Source organism: Balaenoptera ricei, chromosome 15 (genome assembly GCF_028023285.1).
Source record: "Balaenoptera ricei isolate mBalRic1 chromosome 15, mBalRic1.hap2, whole genome shotgun sequence".
In the NCBI taxonomy this organism is placed as follows: Eukaryota; Metazoa; Chordata; class Mammalia; order Artiodactyla; family Balaenopteridae; genus Balaenoptera; species Balaenoptera ricei.
The window spans coordinates 80,979,206-81,004,845 of record NC_082653.1 but is presented as its reverse complement, the minus strand read 5'-3'; the positions used below and the strand labels follow the sequence as shown (position 1 = coordinate 81,004,845).

At 60.2% G+C, this 25,640-nt stretch overlaps 1 protein-coding gene across 3 annotated transcripts; it reads right to left on the bottom strand.

Moving 5' to 3' along the window:
• Window positions 1-969: 969 nt before the first annotated feature.
• On the bottom strand, window positions 970-23,794 carry RASA4B (RAS p21 protein activator 4B). 3 transcript variants are annotated; one of them, XM_059897499.1, is made up of 21 exons: window positions 23,623-23,794; window positions 18,758-18,814; window positions 17,220-17,333; window positions 16,658-16,719; window positions 15,379-15,508; window positions 13,386-13,467; window positions 12,678-12,809; window positions 12,364-12,455; window positions 10,932-11,049; window positions 10,530-10,680; window positions 10,149-10,213; window positions 9,723-9,835; window positions 9,281-9,473; window positions 8,914-9,051; window positions 8,176-8,320; window positions 7,801-7,970; window positions 6,004-6,141; window positions 4,695-4,830; window positions 2,721-2,841; window positions 1,309-1,373; window positions 970-1,184 (listed from the first exon to the last, which is right to left on the bottom strand). In XM_059897499.1, the coding sequence occupies exons 1-21, from the start codon at window positions 23,685-23,687 to the stop codon at window positions 1,063-1,065; spliced, it is 2,409 nt and encodes an 802-aa protein (XP_059753482.1). In that variant the 5' UTR covers window positions 23,688-23,794; the 3' UTR covers window positions 970-1,062. The 3 variants fall into 3 exon arrangements, with proteins under 3 accessions (XP_059753482.1, XP_059753485.1, XP_059753484.1); XM_059897502.1 differs by having other exon boundaries at window positions 18,758-18,809; window positions 23,623-23,682; XM_059897501.1 differs by lacking the exon at window positions 23,623-23,794 and adding an exon at window positions 23,514-23,571.
• Window positions 23,795-25,640: the final 1,846 nt, after the last annotated feature.

Genomic DNA, 25,640 nt, shown 5'->3' with positions numbered 1-25,640 from the left:
GGGACTGTCCGAGGTCTGGGATTCACAGGTGAGGCTCTGAGCTTGGTTGAATGAGAGTTTTAAGAATGTGCTGGAAGACCCTGTCCCTTCCCTGTTTTGTTAATTATGTTGAAAGTTACTGTGTAGCTAGGGATGGATTGGGAAGAGAGCAGGGAGGTGATGACCGGAGGAAGCCTTGCTTGGGACGAGGGGGTTGGCATAAGGGCCACTGCCAGGGCCAGGCCATGTGGTTTGAGGTTCTGAACCTGCCCCCACTTGCAGTCTTCAGGACACTTGGAGGAAGGGCCTCTTTGGGGGCTGCCAGGAGGGGCCAGCTGGTGAGACACATCAGGCTCTGTAGCCTGTGGGAGATGGATGAGTGGGACCCAGGGGTGTGGCAGGGACAGCAGGTGGGAGGAGAAAGGAAGTCCCCAGGACGGGGGGAAACAGAGAAGGGGCAGTGGGGATGCACAGAGACTGTGCTGGCGGCCCGGTGCTTGGCCACCCCCACCAGCAGCTGACCCCCATCACAAGATCCCAGAGCCTCCACAGTCACAGCAGGTTTATTGTCGGCAACAGAGCACCGCGATGCTCTCCCGGGGAGCACAGCTGTGGCCACGAGGGGAGCAGGTGGGGTGGTGGTCGGGAGCAAAGGGGGTGCTGAGGTCCAGGCCTGGTCTCCTGGGCCCCGTGTTCCCTCCTGCCTCTCTGGGTCCAAGAAGCATCAGTCCATCTGGGTGTGGACCACCCTAGGGGTGGTTTCTGGCTGGGTCTGCCCTGGGCAGGAGAGGAGGGACCCTGGGGAGTCTGGGATAGTGGCAGCGATGGCTGTGGGGCTGGCGAGGAGCAGCCAGGCCTCACAGAGAAGCAGGAGCCCCCGAAGTCCCCTGGACATGTCAGGTGGGTGACGACAGGCCAAAGCAGTATCAGCACTGGATTTCCGGACCCCCTGCTCCCCCAGCTCACTCAGCCCAGGAGAGACCCAGGCCCTGCACCCCAACGAGAGGGACCGAGGTGAACAGCTGAGAGTGCACGGGGGTCTCCCAGCACCTGGCGGGGCTCAGCGCGGAGTGTGGGGCGGCCTCACGTCTGCAGCTCCAGGACGCGGCTGGGCTCCAAGGGTGGGGAGCCAGCTGGGCTGGACCTATGGGCCTCTCGGAGGTCCTGCAGTACCTGGAGCAGCTGGGCCAGTGGGTCCTCGGGGGCTGGAGGCAGATGCGGGACGAGGGCAGAGCAGGCAGGGTCATGCCTGTCTGGAAGGCCGGAGGCCCCTGGGAGGGAGGCCCCACCCACCATCCCTGAAAGGGGGGTCAGGTGGGAAGCACCTACCTCCTCCGGGGCCCGGGAGCACAGGGCCTGCCTCTGGGTCCGCACTCAGCTGTCGGTGCTTCTCCCTGTGGGGGAGGACAGGATGTGAGGGCTCCTGGTGCACTCGCCCAGAAGGCTGGGTGACCCAGGGTGGGCCTCCTGAGCTGGAGCGGGCGCCTGCGGGCAGGGGGCTGTTTCAACGTACAGGAAGAAATGTGGACCCAGGTCTCGGCCCCTGGTCACCTCCCGCTTCCCCCCGTCCAGCCTCCTCCTCTGGTCCCCCGTCATCCTCCAGCTTGGCAAAGGTGGATCAACGGAAAGCACTTTGGAAACCAAGCGTGAACCGTGTCACTTCTGTTTCAGAGGGCCCTTGGGGAGAGATTCAAGCGGGGCCTGAAAATCCCCTAGTGTTACCTGGCCATGGAGTGAGTTTCATTCTTATGGGAACAGGAGACAGGGACATTTTAACCACGGCTCCTACCCAGGGTTCACCAAAGGTCCCCGGGTCGCTCAGATACAATCCTCTGTGCGCTTACACGGAGGGGCGGTGAGCAGCCTTGCGGACCCTGTGCTTGAAGCTCCTTATTTAGGAATTCTACTGGCTCAGCCCTTTGACCATCTCCCTGATCTATTTTGGGTAAAATAGATGAAACTCCTCCTCCTCAGTTGCCTTCTAGGCCATAGGGGGTCGCTCTGATCCCTTACCCCTCTGCTCATGTGCTTATTCCACTTTTACTGTAGGAGGATAAACCTGTGTCGTTTAAGCCACCAAGCGTATGGTAACGTGCTACAGTAGCCACAGGAGATGAACCCTAGAAGAGCTGGTGAGGCCGCGAGGAGGTTGCCCGGCACCCCTCCAGGCCCCGGGGGCAGGGGTGTGGGAGAGAAAGCTGCCCCCACGCGAACAGACTCAGGGAAGCAGTGCTCTTAGGGAGCGATGGATTGCTTTAACATATCCCCATGCTGAACCGCCCCCACCAGAGGTTCTGAGTCAGTGGGGTAGGGCCCAGGCATCCTGTTTTTAAAAAGCGTTCTGTGTTTTCTAAGCTGGAGCCAGGGCTGAGAACCACTGAATTAAGCGGGTTGGCTGAGGGCAATCCTGGTGCTCTGAGGGCACCAAGGGAGGGCTGGGCAGATGAGGGGGCCGGGTCAGCCGGGGGGCACGGAGCAGCTACAGCCTGACCCTGGGCTTCCACAGCCCTTGGGACCTTCATCCTAAGATGAGCCAGCCTCATGCTGCAGAGATCCAGGTGCCCTCCCAGGTGTGGCTGCCATAGGCACGAAGGTGCAGAGCCTGATTACAAGGGAAGAGACCAGCCACTGCGGAGGGGCCCTGAGCCCGAATCCCGGCTCCAGCCCCCGCCTGGCATATCCCCTGGGGCTGCCCAGGCCCTGCTGCGTGGGACTCGCTGCCCCTGCACAGGCCTCCTCACCGCAGTGTGGCCTCCACACCCAGCAGGTGCCGGTAGATGAGCTGAGCCTCCAGGTCATGGTCGAGAGGGTCATTCCACTCCTGAAGGGTCACCCGGGACCGCGTCTTGTCGCAACCCAGATCTGGGGGCAGAGAGAGGACAGAGTTACAGGCAGGCACTGTGAGCGCTTATGTCCAACTTCCTGGAAGGCAGATGGGGAAACCGAGGCCTAGAGAGGGCAAGGGATGCACTCAGGGGCCCCCAGGGCGGAGCTGGGCTGGGGGCACAGCCAGAAGTCTGGCCCAGGGCCTGCCTGTGGCTCCCCACACTTCCAGGGGGCAGCCTCTCATCTCTCTCGGGTTCAGCTCCTGAGCCATGACTGCAGGACGTGGGAGTTGTGCAGGATACAACTTAGGGAGCTGGACCACTTTCTGGAAGATTCCTGCCTGCAAGGAAGCAGGGAGCAGCCTGGAACTGTAAGATCATGGTGAGGGGAGCCGGGGTTTTGTGCCTTGGAATAAGCCGGCCCTGCCACGTGCTGCTTTACAACCTTGGCAGAGACACCTGCATTTGCTAAGTCTCGGTTTCCTGCTCCACAAAATACGGCTGCCCAGCCCTGCCTCGTAGCGCCCTGGGGAGCCCCACTGTACCAATGACAAGGGTTACTGTCACAAGGTTACGGCCAGACGCTGCAGGTCAGGCCAACCAGCCAGGGACGCCCTCGTAACAAGCTGCCACTGCTCAACCTCAGAGCCAGGGCTGGGCTACAGCAGGTGGGCCAGCTTCCAAGGGCCTGGACCCCACCGGGCTCGAGGGTCGGCCTGGCCTGCAGGCCAGGGGCTCCAAGTGCTGAGTCTCCTCTGTGACTGGGGAGCAAGAATTTTGTAAAGCAAAGGGGACTTCCCTGGTGGCGCAGTGGTTAAGAATCCGCCTGCCAATGCAGGGGACACGGGTTCGAGCCCTGGTCCGGGAAGATCCCACATGCCGTGGGGCAACGAAGCCCGTGCACCACAACTACTGAGCCTGCACTCTAGAGCCCGCGAGCCACAACTACTGAGCTCGTGTGCCACAACTACTGAAGCCCGTGCACCTAGAGCCCGTGCTCCACAACAAGAGAAGCCACCGCAGTGAGAAGCCCGAGCAACGCAACGAAGAGCTCGCCGCAACTAGAAAACGCCTGCGTGTAGTAACGAACACCCGACGCAGCCAAAAATAAATAAATTTATTAAAAAAAAAATTTTTTTTTCTAAAGCAGGTAGGGATAAGGAAGGAAGATCTTGAGCATTCTAGAACTTTACTGTCCAAGAGGGTAGCCACTAGCCACTTGAGACCACTCATATTAAAATTAATTGAAATTAAAATAAATTCAAAACTCAGTTCCTCGGCTGCACTAGCTACATCACAAGTGCTCAATAACCACATGTTCAGGGCTGGCACATGCACAGTATTGGACTGTACAGATACACACCATTTCCATCATCACTGAAAGTTCTAGGAGAAGCTTCTCTCTGTCATCCCTCCAGTGCCCAAGGCCCAGGGTGCCCCCAACTCACGGCTCCAGTATCAGGCTGCCAGTGTGGAAATATGCAAATTAGGGGGCTGTCTTCAGCCCTCATTAGCAAGGAATTCCTAAAGTGTGCTCCTTCGAACACTGGTTCTGCAAGAAGCTCATTCACTGGGCCAGAAAAGTGTTCCCTGGCAAAGGAATTTGGGAAGTGCTGGGCTGGCTAAATGGTGTCAGATATGGGATTCTAACTCATTTTCAGGCCTCCTCCAGGGCCTCTGAGGTACCCACATGCATCACATACATCAAGTGGCATTTCCCAAACCACCTGGTCATGGGACCCTTTCTGTCCAGAGCAACTGCGGGGCCTGGTTGGCCTCAGGTGAGTGCCCACAGGTGCCCAGGTGGCTCCCCGCCAGGCCAGCGAGGAGGGGCTCCAGGGACCTGTCGGGGACAGATGCAGTGCCATGAGGCCCTGGTCTCCATCCCACCTGTCTTGTCCCTCTGGTGGCAGCAGCTCCACTTGTCCCCACGGAAGACTCCAGGGTGATAGGAGCCTAGCAGGCCGGTGTTGTTGATGCTGACCTTCCGCAGTGCAGACAGCCACTGGTTCAGCTCATTCACACACTACAGGGGGCATAGGGGGTGGGCACTGATGAGAGGTCACCTCCTCCGGGAAGCTCTCCATCCTTGAAGCTGCCCTATCTCTCAGAACTACACAGTCCCTGCTAGCCCGCTCGGCAGCTTTGGGTGAATTAGGAAAGGCTGCCCTTTCTCCAGACGGATGCAGCCCGCACCCGGCACATGGCTTGGTGAGCAGAGCGTGGGCTGGATTTCAGCCACCACTGGCCCCCTCGGCCATGCCCTTGGGCAGTCCACAACCTGCCAACTATATGTGGTGGCTCTGCTGTCACCATTATTTCCCTGTGGCTCTAGACTCTGACCCAACAGGGAGTCCTTAGAGGTGGGGCCCATGGGATGGGTCTGTGACCTCCCACCCCTGTGCCCAGGACAGTCACTGCAGGGAACAAAGCACGCCCCCTCCCACTTCACCTTCCTCCTTGCTCAATGTCCCTGCTCAAATGCTGCATATCAGAGGCCCTCCCTGAGCACCACTCCTGCTGCACCCTCACTTTGTCCCCTCCCTGTCTCAGTCTCCACTGGTTCCCATTTGACATTTTAAATATTTATTTATGGGTCCATCTTCTCCCCTGGGATGGAAGCTCCACGAGGGCAAGGATGCTGTTTTGTCTGCCGCTGTAACCCCACCACTTAGAATAGTGCCTGGAACCCAGAAGGTGCTCAATAAATATTTTTTAGATGAATGAATGAATGAATGAATGAGTGAATGAATGGATTAATACATGAACAGAGGAGAAAGGGACTTGAGAGTGTGCACCCAGAGCCACACACTCGCCTAAGTGTGTGATTGTTATGTGTGAATACACACACACACACAGAAACACACAAGCAGCAACTCAGATACTTGGAAATACACTTTCCAAAAACATGCACAATGTGAAGCTTCAAGACATGGGGACACACCAGTCCACGCACCGGACCACACCCAGACCTACGTGTGGGTGCCGAGGCAGGGCCACGCAGAGACATGGGCATGGCCTCCCAGGCACCCAGACTCCAGGAGACACACACGCCGCACTCACATCAGATTTCACACCCCTGCTGTGCCTGATGCGGCCGACAAGGGGGTGGGAGGCTCACTCGATCCTCATTCCAGCCCACCCAGGCATTCTCCCACAGTACCCCGATTTGCAGGTGCCCCCTCGGCATGGCCCACACCTTGCACTGCAGGTAGGCGGTCTGGGACCTGCCCGCGTCGTCCGTGTAGATAACCTGCATGACATGGGAGCTGCCGAAGCTCTTCTCCTCCACCTTCTCTGCTGCCCGGATGTGGGCAAGCTTGATGAGGGTGCTTTTCTGGGGGAGAGGGGGAACAGGGGAAAGGAGGCTCAGGGTCCTAGCCAGGGTCACTCCACTTCCCATCTCTGGGCCTCAGTCTCCCCTTCTGCAGCATCAGGGGTTGGTGTTGGGGATCCAGAGTGCCTACCCTCCCAGGAGCCTACTCTGAGAGTGCCCTCAGCCGGGACAGAGCGCAGACAGATGTGCCTGGCCTCTGTGGGCTCCCAGCAGTCCTGGGAGGTCTCAGCTTTAGCAAAGTGCCAGGAAACCCAGCTTTCCGGGGCTGGAAAGCACTGCCTGCTGTGGACCAGGCCCTGTGCCTTTGCAGTTATTTTCCCAACTCACCTTTGTTCTCCCAGGCCCTAAAAGTCACATCCCACCTTTCGGACCCTGCCCCATTCCTGCCATCATCGAATGTGATGAGATACAAATGGGACAGACAGAAGCTCTGGACCTAAAACATCCATGACCCTGAGGGACCCCCAACCTGCTAAAGCTGAATCTACGCTGCCAGCGCCCAGACGCTGTTCTCCTTGCTTCTGGAACTCACCAGGGCCCTTCATCATCGAATGACCAGTCCCCACGGCCCTCAGGCATCCAAGCTCACCACCCCTGCTGGCCTCAGGGACAAGCAGAGAGGGGCAGTGCCAACTCTTGGGAGGAGTGGGGAAACCTGGAGGGGAGCCCTGAGGACACATGTCTGAGCCGTCTCTGGGTGGGGCTTCCCAAAGAACAGAAGGGACAGCCCAGAGGAGGATGTGCTGCGTGCACTGGGGTGGCCGCTGGAGAAGAGGCAGAAAGGAGGCAGTGGTGCGGGCGGTGCTGCACAGGGGGATACACGGGGGTGCCCAGGGGATGGCACAGCTCCGTGCCAAGGAGCGGAAAGGGGCCCAGAGGAGGGTGGGTAGGCAGGCTTTGCCCAGGGAACCCGAGGGCCGGGCAGCTGCCCAGAGCAAAAGAAGCTGGAAAGTGGGAGGCCTGGGCTGAGGGGTCACCTGAGCTCCTTCACTCCCTCTGCTCCCACCCCAAACTGCACAGGGCTGGTTGGGCATTCCTGGAGACCATCCCCCAGATCCTGGCTGACTGGGGGTTAGGTTGGCCCTGCTTGGGGGTCAACAGGTCCATCCAGGAGGTATGTGCTCAGCGCTTTTTGGGAGAAAAGTGCTCAGGAGAGGCCAGCCCAGGGGACGTAGTGTCTTCAGTAATACCATTGGTCTAGATCCTGCTCTGTGCCAGGCTCTGGACCCTTAGAGAGCTCATCTCATCTAATTCTCAACAACCTGGTAAGTAGGGACCATTATCTCCAATTTACAGGCCAAGACACCAAGGCTCAGAGAGGTTGACACACTTCCCCTAGGTGCACAGGGCAGGAACCCAGGACGCCTCTCAGCCCCTCTCTGCTTCCCTGAGCTCCCAGTGCCCCACCTTCCTCATGCACCTGACCTAGAAGCTAGGGCTAGACACTGCAGCCGCTGCCCACACCAGGACCCCCTGAACAGAGGACCTTCTTTCTCATGGGTCTTAAGTGACCTTGTGGCTGACACCAGGAGCCTGCATCTGCCTGGCTTTCTTCTCTGACCCCGGTGGACCCTGGGATGGGCTCCGAGGAAGCGATAGGTGCCTGCAGGATGTTATAACCCCTCAGAGCCCTACTTGCCCTCATCCTTCCTTACCCACCTTGGAGCTGGGTGTCTTGGCAAAGCTGAGGGCCTCCGTGGTGAGGGAGAAGTGGAGCTTCTTAAAGGAGGAGGACATGAGGGGGCCCTTGCCCTTGGTCCTGTGTATGAAGAGTGGCCCCTCCTTCACTGGCGGCGCCTGCAAGCTCAGGGCCCGCTGCAGGTCCAGCTCTGTAGGCCAGGGAGGGAAGGCGACAAGTGAGCCCCCTGGAGGGGAAGGAGGGGCGGGCCGGGGGCGGGGCCGGGGGCGGAGCAAACTTCAACAGCAGGCTGTGGGTGGAGCTGCGAGAGGCACTGAAGGCTGCGAAGCCATGGGACGGGGGCGGGGCAAACGTGATCGGCGGGTGAGGGCGGGGCCGCACCGGGAAGCGCTCACCCTCTTTCTCCTGGATGTCTACCAATTTGGTGATGAAGTCCTTCAGCTGGGCCACGCCCTGGCGCACCGTGGGCTGCAGCGGTTCCATCCAAGCCTCCTTAGCCCTGGAAGCTGGTGTGTCCATGTTGCCCACGTTCTGGACCGCCTGGGGGATGACAGCAAGAAAGGCCAGGCTCTGCTGGGTCAGAGGCCGGGCCACTGCCGCTCCCCCCACCCCCACCCAGTCTGTACTACTCCCACTGTAGAAATGGAGGTTGAGATGGCACAGGCTCTGCTCACGGGCCTACTCTATCCCCACTGGGGGTCAGGGGTGAATGGATCACAGCTTGAGACCTTTCGGGGACTTACAGTTGAGACTACTTGGGCCCAACCTAGTGACCTTCCTCTGCAGATTTAACAACAGATTCCGCTCCACTGGGTACCCTGGTCCCAACCTGGTGCCAAACAGATCTAAGTGCAGCCTGGGAGTGAGTAGATCTGGGGGTTAGAAGACTCCAATTCACCCCTGACAGGCTGTGAGGCCTTGGGCGACCTCCTGCTGTGGACCTGTTCCCTTATCCATGAGACTGGGTGACCATGAGAAAGCTCTGTAAACTGTGAAGTGCAGCGCCACATGAGGGTACCGCTGGCCTGCCACAAGGCTTTCCTGGAGCCAGTGGGGAACACACGGCAGTCCAGGCAAGGACCCCTGTTCAGCAGCCAGCTGGGCACCTCCCGCCAGTGTCCAAAGTCCCGGACCTTGGCCAGCAGGAGCAGGGTGCGGCTGGTGCGGGCGTCTGCGTGCCGCTCCCGCAGGTGGAAGAGCTTGGGCGCCATGATGGCAGGAGAGATGAAGCGCAGGCACAGGAAGCTGGTGACGGCGATGAAGGGCACGTTCTGGAGGGGTGCGCGAGAGTTGGGGGCTGGACTCCCCTAGGCCTGGGCTCTGACAGCCCCTTTCCCTTTGGCGCTGTCCCCACCTCTCCGCATCACCTTCCCACTCCCGGCCCCGGCCCCGCCCTCGGCTTCTAACCATCAGGCCCTTCCTACCACATCCTGGGGCTCCACCACTTCTTTTCCCCCCCACTTTCTCCCCTCCGCCCAGCCCCACCGGCACAGGGCGAACCTCGTCCTGGGCGCTGGGGAAGCGCTCGCGCACGCGCCGGAAGAGCTGGCGGAAGGTGGCGCGGACCACGGCGGGGCATGCGCGAACCGAGCGACTGAGCGAGCTCAACAGCGCCCCCAAGTGGGCGCGCAGCGTCTGCGCGCTCTGCTCCAGCACCTCAGCTTCGGTCTGCGGGCGGTGCAGCCCGGAGCACCTGAGTGAGCCCGGGGCAGACCCGCAGAAAGGTCGAGGTCAGCGCTTGCACTCATGACTCGGACAGGGGCACCCGGAGACAGAGGCGTAGAAAGACATCAGCCAAGACACGGACACAGAGACCACGCCCAGGTGGGCAGTGCAGACGAAAGGTAGACCAGGCAGAAAGAGCTCTAAACACACACTTGAAGAAAGGGCCTGACCCCCCCCCCCCCCCCACCGCGCCTTCAGGGATCACCCCTGGCCTCACCCTACATCCTTGACCTCCACCTTGCTGGGGTCCAGCTCCACGTACTTCTTCTCCTCAAACACCCTGTCAATGATGGGGCCCAGGACGCCGTGCAGATACCGCATTCCAGCCACCTGGGGGCCACCGCGAGCCGCATTGGTCCCGACTCCCACCTCCAGCTGCCCGCCATCTTCCTCGCAGCTGGCCTCCCAGCCACCTCGGGCATCTATCCACCCAGGATAGAGCCAGGCACACAGGGGAAGGCGGCTCAACAAACTGCAGCTACATGAATGAATGAATGAATGAATGAGTGAATGAAAGTCTTATCCTTAAAGAGCCCTGGACGGGAGACAGAAGAGTCAAGTTTAAGTTTCAACTCTGTCTCTTAGCCTCTCTGAACCTGTCTCCTCATCTATAAAACAAAGACAATATACTATGCAAACTCACCTTCAGAAAAGACTCCATGGACTTGGAGGCCAGAGAATTGCTCCGAAACAGGGTGTTGGCCTCACCTACAAGCAGAGGTTCCCATGGATAGGGAGTTGGCAGAGGGACAAGGCTTTGGGGAGGAGGATGGAGGACCTTGGGGCTGGGGGCTCTGTGCTGGATGCTCAGTAAAGAGCCTCCTGGCCACCTCCCAACCCAGCACCCCACCTCTGCCTTTTGCTCTTTCCTTTGCCTCCTAATCTGACCCTTCTCCCTCCTTAATCGGACCCATCAGCCTCCTACAGGAGGACTTTGAGATTTCTCTCCTCCCAGCATCCCTGGAGTCCTGGGCTCTTGTCCCCCACCATGCTCTCAGACAGGCCATTCCCTCCCAGGCCTCACTGGTGCGACCCAGCTCCAGCTGAAAGAGCAGGTCCAGGAAGTCTTTGGCCAGTCCCTGCCCAAGGAAGAGCTTGAGCAGGGTGGTGGCCACGTCCTGGCGGCATTCTGTGCTTGTCGTCTCCTCGATGAGTAGGATCAGCTGCCCTGGGCTCTGCGGGAGGCAGCAAGGAGAGGTGGGGCTGCAGGACGCACAGGGGAAGCCAAACCCTTCACTCTGAGGACCGCAGAGGACCATGGGGAAGGGGGGGCACTTTCCCAAGGGACAGAGGGGCCCTGGGCACTGGCTGGTTCTTTACCATCCTGACAACTCAGATCTCTGCCCTTCAGAGTGGGTTTAGAAGGACAGGGAGGACACACCGACTGTCCCTGGACCCTCCCACCTTCCCCCAGGGGCCCCCTCACCTGGGTGCCCAGCTTCACCTCACGGCAGAGCAGCTGCACCAGGGGCTGGTAGCAGCCGGAGGGCAGCACCATCTCGTCCCGCAGCCGCACCTCCAGCTGCAAGGAGCCCAGGTTGCCCCTGGAATGGGCAGCCTGTGACCTCTCCACCAGGGACCCAGGCTGCCCGGGGCCGTGCCCCCTTCCCCACTGCCTCCGTTTTCCCTGCGGTCTCTCCGCACGTGCCCTCCACCTTGGTTCCCTGCACTGCCTCTCCTCCCATTTTTTGCCCGGGCTGTTCTCTCTGTTTGGAAAGCTTTTCCTGCCTCCGTCCTCAGGGGAACTCCATCCGTCTTCAAGGCCTGGCTCCCCGCCACCTCTACACTCCTGTGGACTCCAGGCTTCACCCATGTGGACTCCCCAGCCTTGAGCCTGTCAACTCCCAGAGAATAGCTCCCGCATATATATATTTTACACTGGAAGCCAATCAAATCCCCAAGCTTCAAAACAACCTGCCAGGGGAAACTGAGGCTCAAACAGGGTAAGCACCTTGCCCCATTAGACCTAACTTCCAAGCTCCCTTGCTCTGACCCTTCTAGGGGAGGCCGATGACCGAGACTTAACAGTCTCTACGGCCCCCCGCTGCCCGCACCACAGCACGGCTAAGTGACACATGGCTTCTAGAAGCCATCAAGTCCGCTGTGGCTGGTTCTGTGGAAATGCCTTGGAGCTGGACACAGGCGTGCGCCCAGCCTCTGCCCTGTTGAGGGTGGGGATGGGGGGGGGCGGTCTGGGGCCTCCTGTGGAGAGACAGAGCTGAAGCATCCGAGGTGGGGGACACTGCTGGTCCTCCACTTCCGGGCTAAGTAGTGGGCAAAGAGGCCAGAGGGCTTCCTTGATAGGGCTGCCAGATTTACCAAAATAAAAATACAAGACACTCAGATAAATTGAGTATTTTTAATATAAGTTTGTCTCAGATATTGGATGGACATACACTAAAAAATTATTCAAGGTTTATCTGAAATTCAGTTTTACTGAATATCGTGTATTTTATCTGGCAATCCTATTCCTGGAAAATTGGGAGGAGCTCTGGCTCAGGGAAACTGACTCAGAGCTCTGGGGACTTGAACACTGGTCTGAGGTCTGCAGAGAAACCCTTAAAGGGAAAGTATCTGAAGGCTTGTTCTAGAATCTGCCAGAAGACAGAACGCAGGAGACGTGTATTGCCTTGGAGCTCTGAGGACAGGGCTGAGTCCAGGACTGTGAGAAGGGGGACGAGGCGGGATCTGGCCAGATGGAGAAGGATGCTGGCCTGGTGGGCGAGGGCCACAAGAAACCTGGGGCGGCATCACCCACCCCTGACCAGCACACCTGTCTCCCTGCTGGCGCCAACGCTCTGCCTCCCAGGGCCCAGAGCCAGCCCTGCCAACCCTGCCACCGAGCCACAGGCACTCACTCTTCCCGCTGACTCTTGGACTGGTCGGGCTGCAGCTGGAACCAGCCCTCCTCCTGCTGGGCCGCCTGGAGTCTCTGGACATTGAACACCACCTGGGGGTGGGGCAGAGGCATTATGGGTCGGGGGGCATCCTGGGGCTGGTATCCTCAGGTCTCTTCCTTGCCAGCTACTGTTCTTTTAAGAGGGGGTACCTTCCGAGGGTCCCTGAGCACCAGTGGCTGGCTCTGGGGAGTCCCGGGCCTCCTGGGGATGGCCAGACGGGATGGCCGGGATGGAGGCCGGGCGGGTGCGGCCTGAAGGGGCAGGGTGCTCACCTTGCCCAGGAAGTCATTGCGGCTGACAAGGTCCCAGTCCCAGGCCTCCACGCACAGCGCCTCTGCCGCCCCCTCCTCCAGCTCGAATTCAAACGTCTCGTTCCAGCGTGGGTAGCGTGACTTCTTCACGATCTGCCCAGAAAAGGGTCAGCGGGGGCGGGGCTGACGCCATGAGGCTCCCCAGGCCCAGCCAAGGACAGACACCCCCCACACTGCACCTTCCCCGCAGGAGCCCTGATGCAGCTTCCTCTCCTCGGTCCAGGCAGAGGCCCCGAAATAGCAGAGGTAAAAACTTCCTGTCCAAACCCCTACTTGGTTCTCAAGTGGGGAAATTGAGGCCCAGAGTGGGTAACGCACTTGTCCAAGGCCACACAGCAAAGTGGTAGCAGGTTGCACTGAGAACCCAGGTCTCGACGCCCTCCCCGCCGGGACTGAGCTCACCACCCTGGCTGTTCCCCAGAGGTGAGAAAAGTCGCGTGGGCAGCTGTTGGACTTTGCAGATTAACCCCAGGTGGGCTGTCTCGGCCCATCTGGGCCAGAAGTGAAAGGCAGCTGAGGCCACAGGAGCTGGCACCAGAAGGGCTTGGACCCACTGTGCACTCTCGGAGAGGTGTCCCCACTTTTCTGAGCCTCCTCTGTAAGACTGCAGGCCCAACCTGACCTCCCAGGTGACCCCCCTGCCCCCTCCCGGTCCCCCAGCCTCCTCACCGAGGTCTCCTGCGTCCGGCCGTTGTAGCGCACTCGGACAAAGGGGTCAGATGCACCATTCCGGTCCTTGGGGGCTAGGTCCCTGCGAGGGAGGAGAGCATCCACTTGTCACCAAGCGTCCCCTGGGCTAACACCCCACCACTGTGGGGTAACCCCACGCCGGGCTGGAAAGGCCTGGGCTCATCCTGGGCCTGGCAAGCTGGGTGGCTGTCAGCTTTCCAGCCATTCCCACCGTGGTCACGCCATGGACCCCTGGGGCGGGGGCATCCTCCAAGGCTCCTTCTGACTCGGCCGCTGCAGGTCGGCCGCTGCACCTCCTCTGGTGGGCGGGGCAGGCAAGGCAAGCTCAGCCGTGGGACAGCCTGGGCCAGGGGCGCCCCCCTCCCCCTCCCAGTTTCCAGGGCAACGGCCACCTTCCTGAGCCTCGGTTTCCGCATCAGTAAAATGGAGAAGATAATCCCTTGAATTGAGATGATGGGCTTCTAGAAGGCCTGTCCCCGCAATATCCCCCCTACTTGAGGGAGGCCTTGGTGAGCGGCCCTGACCACCATCCTGCCCTCTCTCCACAGACGGTCCTTTATGAAGCCCAAGGCTGGCCGCGGTGCCCCCAGCTTAGAACCCTCTGGAAGAACCACAAAGCCCAGCCCCGTTCCCTTCCCTGGAAATATTATTTTCTGCTCCTTTCGGTCTTTTCCATTTTATGCCTCTCGTGACTGCTTTTCTTTCCTCCTCAGAACTGTCTAATAAAATTCCAGAGTTTGGCCTTGAGAATCTGCCCAGAAAGACGAGGAGGAAATGTCCTGTCTGTTTCTGCCACAAAGGCAGCTCCTTACAGGGGTTGGAGCCAAGGAGCCTGGGGGATGAGTCCCCTCACACGCCAGACAGAGGGCTGACCGACCACTGCCCCCCACTCCCACCCAGGCACTTGCGAAGAGGAGGCCAGGCTGGCCCAGCCGTCGTGTCCCCGACAGTCTGGGCAGCGTGTGCGCACGTGTGTGCGTGTGTGCGAGTGTGCGTGTGCGTGTGAGCATGCGGGTTACAGAAAGCCTGGCCCGGGCGAGCCTGAGGAAGGAGGAAGTGGGTGAGCAGAGAGGCGTGGATGGCCCGCGAGGATGACAGAGCGTGAGGGACGTGACTGTGATTCTGCCCAAGGCCAGCCCTTTTCCAGCTGGCCGTGCCTCTTCCACATCCCGGCCCCAGGACAGACAATAAAGCCGGGGGAGCCATAGGCCTCATGTTCAGGAGGGAGGTCTTCCTCCCAGAGTGGCCAGCTACCCCGCAGCTCCTCCACAGGTGCCGGCCTGCTGGTGTGTTCCTCCAAGGGACGGCAGGGGGAGGCTGGGGGCCCCCGCCTGCTCCCACCCCAGAGCCAGGCAAGGAGCCGGCGGAGGGGGGTTGGAGCCAGACAGGAAGGTGCTTCTCATGGAGCGTGTGTGACTCACACTCGGACCCAGATGGGAGTGGAGCCTGCAGCTAAAAATACCCTGGTAGGGGTGGGGGGTTCCCTGTCACAGGTGACAGGCCCATCTTCCCACCCAAGTCACTGTCGCTCCTGGTGAGAACCCCGCCCCTCCCATCTGGAGGTTTTCAGCCACTCCTTCCACCCCCCCACCCCACCGAGGACTCCCGCCCACCTCACAAGTCGGGCCAAGTTCATATTGAAGTTAAAGCCAGGGGAAGCCCAGTCTTGGCACTGGGGCGGTATGATCAGGGTTCAGGGTCCCCTGTCGCCCATCACCCCCACTTCTCTAGGATGCCTGAATTTCCAGCATTAGAACATCATGCCTTCCCCTAAGAGACACAGCCTCCTGAGCGGGGTCATCTGGGAAACGTCTTCAGGTCAGAGAAGCCGCCCCCGTGTGCCCAAGAGCCCGCTTTCCAGGGAGGAGGCATGCGGTCAGGAGGTGGAGTCGGGGGAGAGGAGGCCCAGCCAGCATCCACAGTGGGTTTCTCTAGTTTCGTGGGGCCCACTGCCCAGTCTCCCAGGGCTCACCTGGCCTCCAGCACAGAGCAGCGCAGCCGGCAGGCCCGGGTCCCCGGCACCACTTCCAGCCGCAGGTGGATCTCGCCCTGCACCTCCTCATCAGGGTCGACCTCCGTCAGATGGGCCCATCCACTGAAACCTGAGGGGCCGCGGCTCAGCCAGGGCCCTGGCCCTTCTCTCTCAGCCCCGCCAGGCACCACGGGCCCCTACACAGTCCCCTCGGAAGCCTCTCAAGCTCCCGTGAGGCAGGGGCTGCTGTCCCCAGTGACAGGTGGGGAAACTGAGGTTCAGAAGCTGAACAACAGTGGTTAAAAGAGCCTGGGTCAAAGTCCAAGTCCTCACTATTGTGCCACGCTGCATTTGGTGGCCCTGACCCTGACCCATCCTGGGACCGGCCTCTCTGCCTCAGTTTCCTCATCTTAAAACAGGGGGAGAGTGGCTGTCACCCAGGGGTGCTGGGAGGAGGGCCTAAGCCCAGATGGGGGTGCGACGAGGGAATGGCATCATTAGGGCCACTGGCCCCCAAGGGGCTGGCTGGGGCCACAGGCAGGACAGGCCTCAGGCCTGGCAGGGGCCAAGAGGCTCCGTGAGTCAGCAGACGCCCCCGCCCCCAGGCCTGCCCCAGCCTCACAGACGGGAGCAGGTGTGTGCTGGGGAGGCCCCTTGAGAGTCACAGGGGCCCCGGCCAGCAGAGCCGGAAGCGTCTCAGAGCTCCTGGTCTGAACCTGCATTGGCAGATGGGGACTCAGTCCAGGGGAGGCAGCACCAGGTCACACGGTGAGGCTGGGGCAGGGCTGACCCCTCCAAACAATGTCCGCATCCCCAGAATCCTCCAAGGCGCTCTCCAGCCTAGCCCCGCTCCAGGCCGACCCCTCAGGCTTAGGACACTAGGACCCAGGCTGAGGGGACCCCGTGGCGTACAGAGCCAGCCAGATTGGGAGGAGGGGTTCCCACACCTTGGCCATGCAGCATAAAGAGGCCCCTTCCTCTGCCTCCAGAGGCCTCAGATCCCACCACTAGCAGCCCCTCTTTGCCCTGGGGGGGATGTGGTCCCAACTGAGGGCGGGGACAGAATGGGGCACAGAGGCCGGGGTGCAGGAGTTAGAGAGGGCCACAGGCCCTTCTGGGGAGGGTAGAAATGGCTTTTCCTGAGTATGGGGGCCTGAAGGAGCCCGGAAGAAGGGTCTCAGAGTGGAGGGTGGGCCGGGGACTGGGCAGACCAGTGGGGGGACAGGGGAGGGAAGCCAGGGGAGGAGAAGCAGGAGTGGGCTCCCTCCCGGGATCTTACCCTTAGGGTGAGTAGCCAGGGTGTCCCTGGTAAGGCAGACCTTCCCGATGACGTCGTCCCGGCTGGAGGGTGGAGAGGGAGCCAGAGCTGGGTGGGGCTTGGTGCGGAGCCCAGGACCCCCTCCCGCGCAGTTCAGGGCCCCTGGCGGGAGCAGGGAGACTAACACTCCAGTCACTTATAGGAGCCCACGGAGCCGGACCCATGACCCTTCTGTAGGCCCTCTCATGGGCGTGGGATATGTTTCCGCACGTGGACTGACACGCATGCCCACAAACATGCCAAGCTCTTCTCTCCGGGGGCCTGTTTCCTAGCTTGCATCCCCGTGCATGTGCACACGCCCAGTGCATGTGCACACGCGTGATGTGGTGGGAGCACAATGAATCCACACACACATACACAGACACCGCACATCCAAACCCTGGACCTTCCAGATCCCCCTGGGCTCCCCCTCCCTCCAGGCTGGAAAGAGGATGCCGTGACCAGCAGTCCCAGCAGTGAAATGGGCCAGAGAGGGACAGGTGGCGGGGTCTGGGCCCCAGCTGAGGACTGGGGTTCCACCCACCTGAGGGCATCCTCGTCCATGACGTAGAAGGCCACCGAGTGGAAGGTGGGCGGCAGGTGCACCTGATACTCCTCGCCCCAGAAGGGGCACAGGGTCTTCCACACAGTGGCTGTCCTGCAAGAGAGGACCCTCGGCACTTGCCTGGGCCGCCTGCAGGCCCCGGGCTGGGACAAGGCGGGGCTGTGTGGCTTGAGCCCACCTTTCCCCACATCTGCCTCCATTCCCGGGAAAAACTGCTCTGCTAGGTCCTGGACCCACCGTCCATCACCAATCATTCCCTCCTGACCTTCCTCTCTGCCCTGGGTGGGGCACAGGCTGCGTCTATCAGGCCATTTTCCATTTGGGGAAATTGAGACCAGAGTTGGCAGTAGCTGGCCTCAGGTCACACAGCAGGACAGTGGCAGAGCCAGGACCAAAGCCTCCCCCTGGCTCCTGATGCTGAACAGACTCACTGAGGGTAGAGGCAGGGGGATGGCCAAGTTGACTCTGGAGACAGAGAGTCCTCCTGGGGGCCCTGAGAGCCAAGGTCTGGGTCCTGACCCACAGAGGTCCTGTATGGGCAAAGCCTCACCCAGTTCTGGCCGAACACCCCCCCCAGGACAGAACCTTCAACACATAGGGCTCAGCAGGGTATGTGGGTGTGGGGAAGCTGAAACTCCCCAAGGACCCAGATGAAGGCTCCGGGGATCTCCTTCACCCCAACCAGTTCTTGGACAGGTCACTTGAACTCTGGGGCCTTGGTTTCCCTGTCTGTCATTGAGACAATCAGAGCATGCATCTCTTCCCCCTCATGGTGTCCATGCTCAGGAGAGAATCTGGAAAAAGGTGTTTGCAGTGAGAAGAACTGTGAGTCTGGCAGCCTTGGCTATCCATCAGCAGTGCACACCCAGATGGGCAGAAGAGCTGAGCCGCTTTGGCCATGAACTTGGAGGCAAAGGCCTGGGTGAGAGAGGGGACCAAACAGCAAAGACCCTGCCCAGAATCATGGAGCCCATGGAGAAAGGGATGCCCAGGGGAAGTGGCCCTTCTGGGCAAGTTAGTTCTTCTGTAAACGGGATGTGACGCTATCGTACGGAGCTCACTGGAAGTATTAAACGGGCTGGAAAAGGTTCCTCACAGGGCCTGGCGGAGACCACATCCCCTAAGTGACAGCGGTTGTTACTAGTCATCATCTGTCCCTCCTGCGGGTTGTAAAGGTTGTAAAGAGCAACAGAGTCGGTGAGAGGCCCTTGGCTAAGCACCCAGCCCAGGCTAGATAACCACTCCATGGGCGTTAAGGTCAGTAATTAGCAAGACTTGTGGGTCTTTCTTACCTCCTAGCAGGCTGTTAGGGCCCGATGGGCTCCAGGGAATCAGATGCTCCAAGCCCTCGCCACGCAAATCTCCATGCAAATTTCACACACACACACACACACACACACACACACACACACACACACACACCCCGCCAGATGTGTGAGCTGGAACGGGCCGGGCCGGGGGAATGGCGAGCAGCCCATCTCACTCACCCTCAGGTGGGGGCGGGGCGAGGGCGGTACCTTATGATGGGCTCGTTGTCCACCTTCACGATGCAGTAGGGGTCGCTGCTGCCTGTGCTGCAAGAGAGGGGCGGGGAGGGGCTGACTGATGGGGCGGCCGGCCGTGGGCACCCCTCCTTCCTCCTTCAGGGGCTCCCAGTGACCCCAGGAAAAAGACAGTCAAGGCTGAGGCACCAGGTCCTGGACTGAGACCCAAAGAATCCTCAGGCAGGAAAGTGTACCTCCAGCCTCGGTCTGGGAGGGGGCTGGTGAGGCAGAGGCAGGATCGTGCACCAAGGCTCCCCTGCCCGCTGCTTCTCCAGCTCGGGAAAGGGTGCTTCTCCTTCCTGCCGCCTCCCACAGCCCACCCCCCTGCCCCGCCTCAACCAGGGAAGACAGAAACAGCAGTCACAAAAGCCTACCCTCAACCAAGTCAGCCCCTCACTCTCTCCTCTCAGACTTGGTTCCTCCCGTTCCTCCCGCCTGGACTGCCTTCCCACTCCTCCCAAGACCCCTCCTCAGTCCCCTTCACTAAGAGCCCTCTCCTGTCCCAGAGGCCCGGAGTAAGGTCTCCCCTGCCATCCCACCGCCAGCCCCCTCCCTGGCACGTTTCCCTCCATCCCAGCACTGCTAGTGATGTACTGTCACCAGCTGCCTCCCCTACCTGTCTATGAGCTACCTGAGAGTGGGGACCACTTCTGTGTTGACAGGGCTTGGCACAAGACGGGGTCCCCTGAGTGTTTATTGGATGAGTGAATGAATGAATGAATGAAAGAATAAAACCCTCGGCCTCAAGCTCCCAGCCATCTGGAAAAGAACGAATGGGCCAGGCAACCCAGGACCGCTTGGTTCCCCCTGTCTCTGTTGGTGGGGAATTGATTCCTGGGGTTGAGGGCAGCCCTGGCCAGGCCCAGGGCCACTACTGGGCAAGAAGTGGGGGCGGCCTGTCTTCAGAAGTGCCCTTCAGGCCTGGCCTCCATAAAAAGGAAGTGTTTTTGCATGTTGGAGGTTGGGGAATTCCAAGCCCAGCTTTCCTTCTCAAAAGGGGATCTTCCGGCAGAGGAAGCTACTAGAGACAAACATCTCCAAAGGCTCTCCTGACACTGATGCGAAATGTCTCCTAAGACTTGGTCCCCCCTCCCCGTAGAGTGGGACCTGTAATGCCAGCTCACAGGGTAGGTTCCCTGGGTCCCTGGCATGATGTGAGGCCCAGCCCGTGGGAGGTGTTTAGTAAATGTTAGCACTGCCCTGGACTCCTCCTTCTTCCGTCTGTAACCCTCTCCCCCATCATTCAAGAGCCCTTTCCTCCAGAGAGCCCCTTGGGAACATCCCAGCTTGCATCCCACCGCCTCAAAGCCAGGGGACTCCGGGCCTCAAGCAATCAGGGCCCCGTGCACCACGGGAGCTGGGCTGGGTGGCCGGGCCCAGGAGCTGCATGTGTAACTCGGAGCAAGGAGGGAGAGGTCAGGGTGGCCTGAGACCTCAGTGGCTGCCCCCCCACCACAAGGCCTCCTCTGCCTCCAGGTCTGGGGCCTCCTGGCAGCCCCAGGGGCGAGGAATCTCTTGCTTTTCCCTGTAAGCCCGGCACTGCCCACTGCTCAGCTCAACGAATGAATCCCTACTGAACAGTGAGGTTTGGGGCTCCTGTTGCAGGCGGGGTCACTGGGGTGGGCAGAGGCCTGCGGGCAGGAGCAGACCTAGCGTTCAGGGCAGCCGTGAGCTGGGTGGCTGGATCAGAGGGGCGGAAGGGGGCAGGGTCAAGAGGGGGCTGAGGCCAGATTTAAGGACCTGAGCCCAACTGTGGCCCCTGGCCAGCTGTTGGGACTTGGGCCTTCTGCCCTGATGAGGCCCTTGGGCTGGGCCCCTCTCCCACTTCTCCTTCTCCAAGCCACTCACAGCCGCTGCTGGCCCAGCCTGGCTCCTTGTGGGGCCTCTATATTTAGGGCCTTGGCAGTTTCCAGGCTGTGGAACGGGGAGGATCAGGGTAAACCCCGAAATAGTCCCGGGCCCGTCCCCAGGGCCACTGGGCGTGGGAGCCAGTTGGCCACTGGTCACCATGAGACTCAGCTCCTGTATGGCTGACCCAGGCCCCCAAGGATGGGAGGAAGCATGACAGAAGCAGATGGGCTCTGGAAGCTGTTGGTGATGGGGTACACAGCTGTGCTCTGTGCCCTTAAGGGGACTCAAAACCCATGAGTGGAAGTGTCCGGGAGGCCGGTGGTCACTGTGTGATGACACCCTTCCTCAGAACTGTCTCAGTCAAGATGGGTCACCATGAATGAAAGTGAACTCCCCGTCCTCAGAAGCATGCAAGTCCCAGCTGGAAGGGATGCTGCTCGGGAGACAAACTGGGGCTGATGAGGCCCAGTGGGGCAGGCTCACCGCCCCCCGTGCCTCCAGCACTTGGGGAGGGCCTCCTGTGACCTCCAAACCCCCGCCATGCCTAAGCCAAACGCTCTGCGTGGCATTTGCGAGGCTCGGTCCCCACTGAGTCCTTCTGGCAAGCTTGCAACCTGGGTCCAGCTAGGTTGGCCTGTCAGCAGCAGAGTGGGTTTGAATCCTGACTTCTCCCCCTACTGGCTGTGTGGCCTTGGCAAAGGACCTCCCCATCCTGAGCCTCGGTTTCCCCATCTACAAATGGAGCATATCTACCTTATAGGGTTAATAAGAGGATTAAATGGGAAGGTCCTGGACACATCTGAATCTCCCCTACTGTGGACCAGGCGTCCCTTAAGGGACCTGGCATGCCAAGACGAATGAGTCATGGTTCCTGACCTCAGAGTCACGTGGTGCAGGCAGCCCACGAAGGAGCAATTGCTACCAAGGGCTTCGTCCTAACTCCAGCTGACCCAAAGTGCTGGAAGGCATGGAACAGGGGCAAGGAACCCTACCCAAGGGCACCAGGGAAAGTCCTGAAGAGGAGTAGAAGTTTGGAAGAGGTCCTAAAGGGTGAATAGGAGTTTTCCGGTGAGCCCTGAAGGGGAGTCCTTGAAGGCAGAAGACTCACACATGGGCAAAAGCAGGGCTGTGAAGGCCAGTAGCCCAAATGTGAGGGGCTGAGGTGGCGGAGTTTCACAGCTGGATTTAAGAGATGGTTGACGGGTCAGAGCTGCGCACACCAGCCTCTATGGGGAAGGCAGAGGAAAGGAGGTAGGGGGAGGTGAGGAGGCAGGAGGGCAGGGCAAGGACAGAGATTCTGGAGGCAGAACCCTCAGAACTTGGTGGCCGCTCCCCTGGGGATGGAGGCACTTGGTGGAGTCCCTCAGCTGTGCAGAGGCAGGGCTGGGCAGGGAACCGGGCACCATGGCTCCCAGGTAGGCAGAGTCCACTGTTTCACCGCCCTAGGCTGGTGAAAGCCTAGAGTCGGGCACTAGGGCCAGCGCTGCAGGGATGCGGAGGGAGGCAACAGATGGAGGGGCTGCTCCTCCCAGCCGCCACCAGCCACAGGAGGCCAAGCTGACCTAGATACCAGTGCCCGCGTGGGGGGTGCTTAGAGGCTGGGCCTGGAGGCTGAGACCCTTCTCAGAGCTCATCTGCCTTCCCACCTCAGAGACCACATTCCCAGCTCCCGCCCCAACTCCCCCGCACGCAGGGAAACCCACCTTGAGACAGCCCGCCCAGCACCCTCCCTCACCCATTGCCATGGCAACGGCTGAACCTGGCCTCGTCAGGCCCAGGGGGCCTTGAACTGGAACTGCTCATGGCGCTGAGGGTGCTGGGAAACTCACAGGGGCCACTGTGCGCGCGAGGGAGATGCCCTCGCCCGGTCCTCCTGCACCCCACTCCCGAGTCCACCACCTCTCTGCATCCAGGAGCGCCCTGAGGAGCCCGGGGGTGGGGAGGCGGCCAGACTTTGGACCGTATGCTGCCTCCGGGCTCCCCCGCCCCCGCCCCCTCCTCTAGGCAGCGAGGCCCCTCAAGCTTCGTACTCTCCACCGCTCTTATCTGAGAGGGATTCCCACCTCCAGTTTACAGCAGGGAAACTGAGGCTTTGGGGACAGTGAGCTGCCTAAGGCTCATACAAGGGAGCCAGTGATGGGACCGGACTGCTCAGCTCTGGCACCTATTGAGGAGGGTGGGACCGGGGCTTCGGAAACCTCCTCAGATCTGGCCAGGGCCCAGGGAAGGTCCTAGGTGTCAGTGCTTGTTAGGAGCCCTAGACTCAAGACCTTGCTCCGCCACTTGGAGCCAGCATTTCACATCTCTGAGCCTCGGTTTCCACGTCTGTAAAATGGAATGGTGAGAACGACCTTGCTGGGTGGTTGTGAGGATTAAAGGCAACGGCTCAGGTAAAGCCGAGGGTACAAGAGCAGCTACGACCCAGCCCCCCATCCTGCACCGGTCCCAGCCTCCTGACCTAAGGTCCACTCTTCAGGCCAGCCCCTCCCTTCCCAAATGCACAGCAGGAAGCCCCAGGACAGCCCGTGCACACTCCCAGGTGCTAAGGGTTCCAGAACTACCGAGGAAGACCCCTCGTTTCTAGGGGGGGCACCCCACACCCTCCAGCCACACCCCGCCCCACCCCCCCGCCGGCAGTGCATGGAGACAACTCCTTTTCGATGTCTCCCCCACGCCCAGCTCCTGTCCTATCAAAGTCTCTTCCCCTCTTGAGCCGCCGTTCTCTCCCTCCCTATTCACTAAGGCCCCTTACAGATCCCCGCCCCCTCCCCAGACCCCGGCCCTTCCCTGTCATCCCCTGTCCGGTGCTCGCAGCAAATCTCACTGTCCCCATTTCCCTGCCAGTCTCCTACTGCAGCCACACTCGGCACACCCTCACCACTGCTCTATTTGTGGGCTGGCCGTGTGGACCCCAGAAAGGTCAGGCAGGCATAAGGGGCAGCGCCCCTCCCCGGAAAGTTGGGGTTCCCTTCTCCGGCCGTGCTCACATATCCTTGGCGGGCAGGTTCTTCCCCTCCACGATGCGGATGAACAGCGAGCTGCGCTTGGCCATCGTGGGTCCGCGACGCGGGGTCCTGGCCCGGGGGGAGCCGGACGCCAGGGTCCAGGGCAGCGGCCGGCGGTCGAGCGGGCGCTGGACTGGGCGCAGGGGGGGCGGGCCCCGCTGGGCCTGGTAGGTAAGCGCGGGGGCGGAGGAATCGCTCCCACTTCATTCACCCCGACCCCGCCCCATGTGAGGAGGGGGGGGGACACAGCGCCCTGGCGGACCAATCGGAAGCCGGGGCTCCCCGGGGGTGGGCGGGGCAGGCCCGAGCCGCGGCGCTCATTGGGCACCTGGGGCGGTTTAGGGGAGGGGTCTGCGCTGAGGGGTTGGGGAGCGCAGGCTGGAGCTGAGGGGCGATGGGCGCCCCTCTAGACTAGTGGAGCCGTAGGGCCCCCGGTGACTTGCGCCACGGGTCCTTGTGGGCGGAGGGCGTGGCCCGAGTGCCTGTACCCAGGCGCTCAAGGGCTGTGAGCCCGAGTGTGCTCTGGGAGGCGTGAGCAAGTGCGGGGATGCGCGGGTGGGGTCGTGAGAGGAGGATAGCCCTGGCCATCCGAGGCTGACGCTTGGAGGCCCTGCAAAGGTGTAAATTGAATGGATGAATAATCGGATGAACTTAGTAAACAATAGGAGTGTTTGTGTTAGAGTTGCGTGGACCCAGAAGGAGGTGAAGCAGGACAGCTCAGAGATTTGGGGGATCCAGAGGTGCGGGGGCCAGTTTGAAAGACCTGGATTATTTGGGTGAACCTGCTTGCGAGGAGTGAGCTTTCTCAGTCATCACCTCATTTAAGGCTTTTACATCCCCTCAGTGGGAACCTGGATGAGGCGCTCAGGTTCACAGAGGGGAAATTAACTTGCTGGAGGTCACACAGCTCTCCCCTGGCAGGGCTAGGCCTGGCTTCCCCAGAACTCCGTGACTGAGGGCCTTTCCACAGGGGGCACGATCTTTCTCCCAGACTCGGTGTCTAGAGCTGAGTTTCTAGAATTGTCCCCCTTCCCAGATCTAGAGGTCACAGTCCGGGGCTGGCACAGCAACGACTGGCCCTGGGCAGCTGGCTCCCGGTGAAGGTACTGCCCCAAGCATGACTGCAGACTTGGGTCCTAGCCCCAGCCCCACTACTCCCTTGCTGGGTGACGCTGGGTGGCTCCCTGAACCTCTCCGAGCTGGTTCCATTTCATCACCTGCAAAGAGGGAGCAGTGACACCTGCCCAAAACACCCCGGACACACTTCGTGTCAGAGTGCCTAGCAGGTTCTATTTCCTGTTACATTTTGTTTTCTTTTCCTATTTTGTTATTTATACACTACATGCATGCTTTTCCAAATTCAGAAGGTATTGAAGGTTTACAATGCCTTCAGTGAAAAGTCAGTCTCGCTTCTCTCCCAGCCGCTCCCCTCCCCTGCGGCAGCCACTATTCCTGATCCCTTGTGCATCCTTCTGGACACAGTCTCTGCCTACAGCGCATCAGCAGACATGCAGTTTGTGTTTTTTTCTTTCATACACAAATAGTAGCTTAGTGGTTACACTGAGAGTTTCACTTATTTTATCTTGGAGAGCCGTGCATATCTGTACACAAAAAACACCCTTGGTCTCTTTGCCGCTTGCCCAGTTTTCTGTTGTGTGGAGGTACCATCCATCATCTCTTTGATGTCCCCTGTTCGTGGATGAGCAGGTTGCCGCCATCATTTGCTTTCACCGAACAATAGCATGGCTCACACGTCATTTTGCACGTGAGCAAATGTAACCAAGGATAAATTCCTAGAAATGGAATCCCTAGGTCAGAAGACATGTGTGGGCGGGACTTCCGTAGGATTTGCCAAATTTCCTGCTGCAGTGGTGGTTTCAGTGTACACAGCCATCAACATACAGGAGAGTGCCAGCTCCCCTGTGTCCTCGCTAGCACGCTAATTATCAATCTGTGATCTTTGGCTAAGTGATCAGTAGGAAAATAATGGTTTCTCAGTG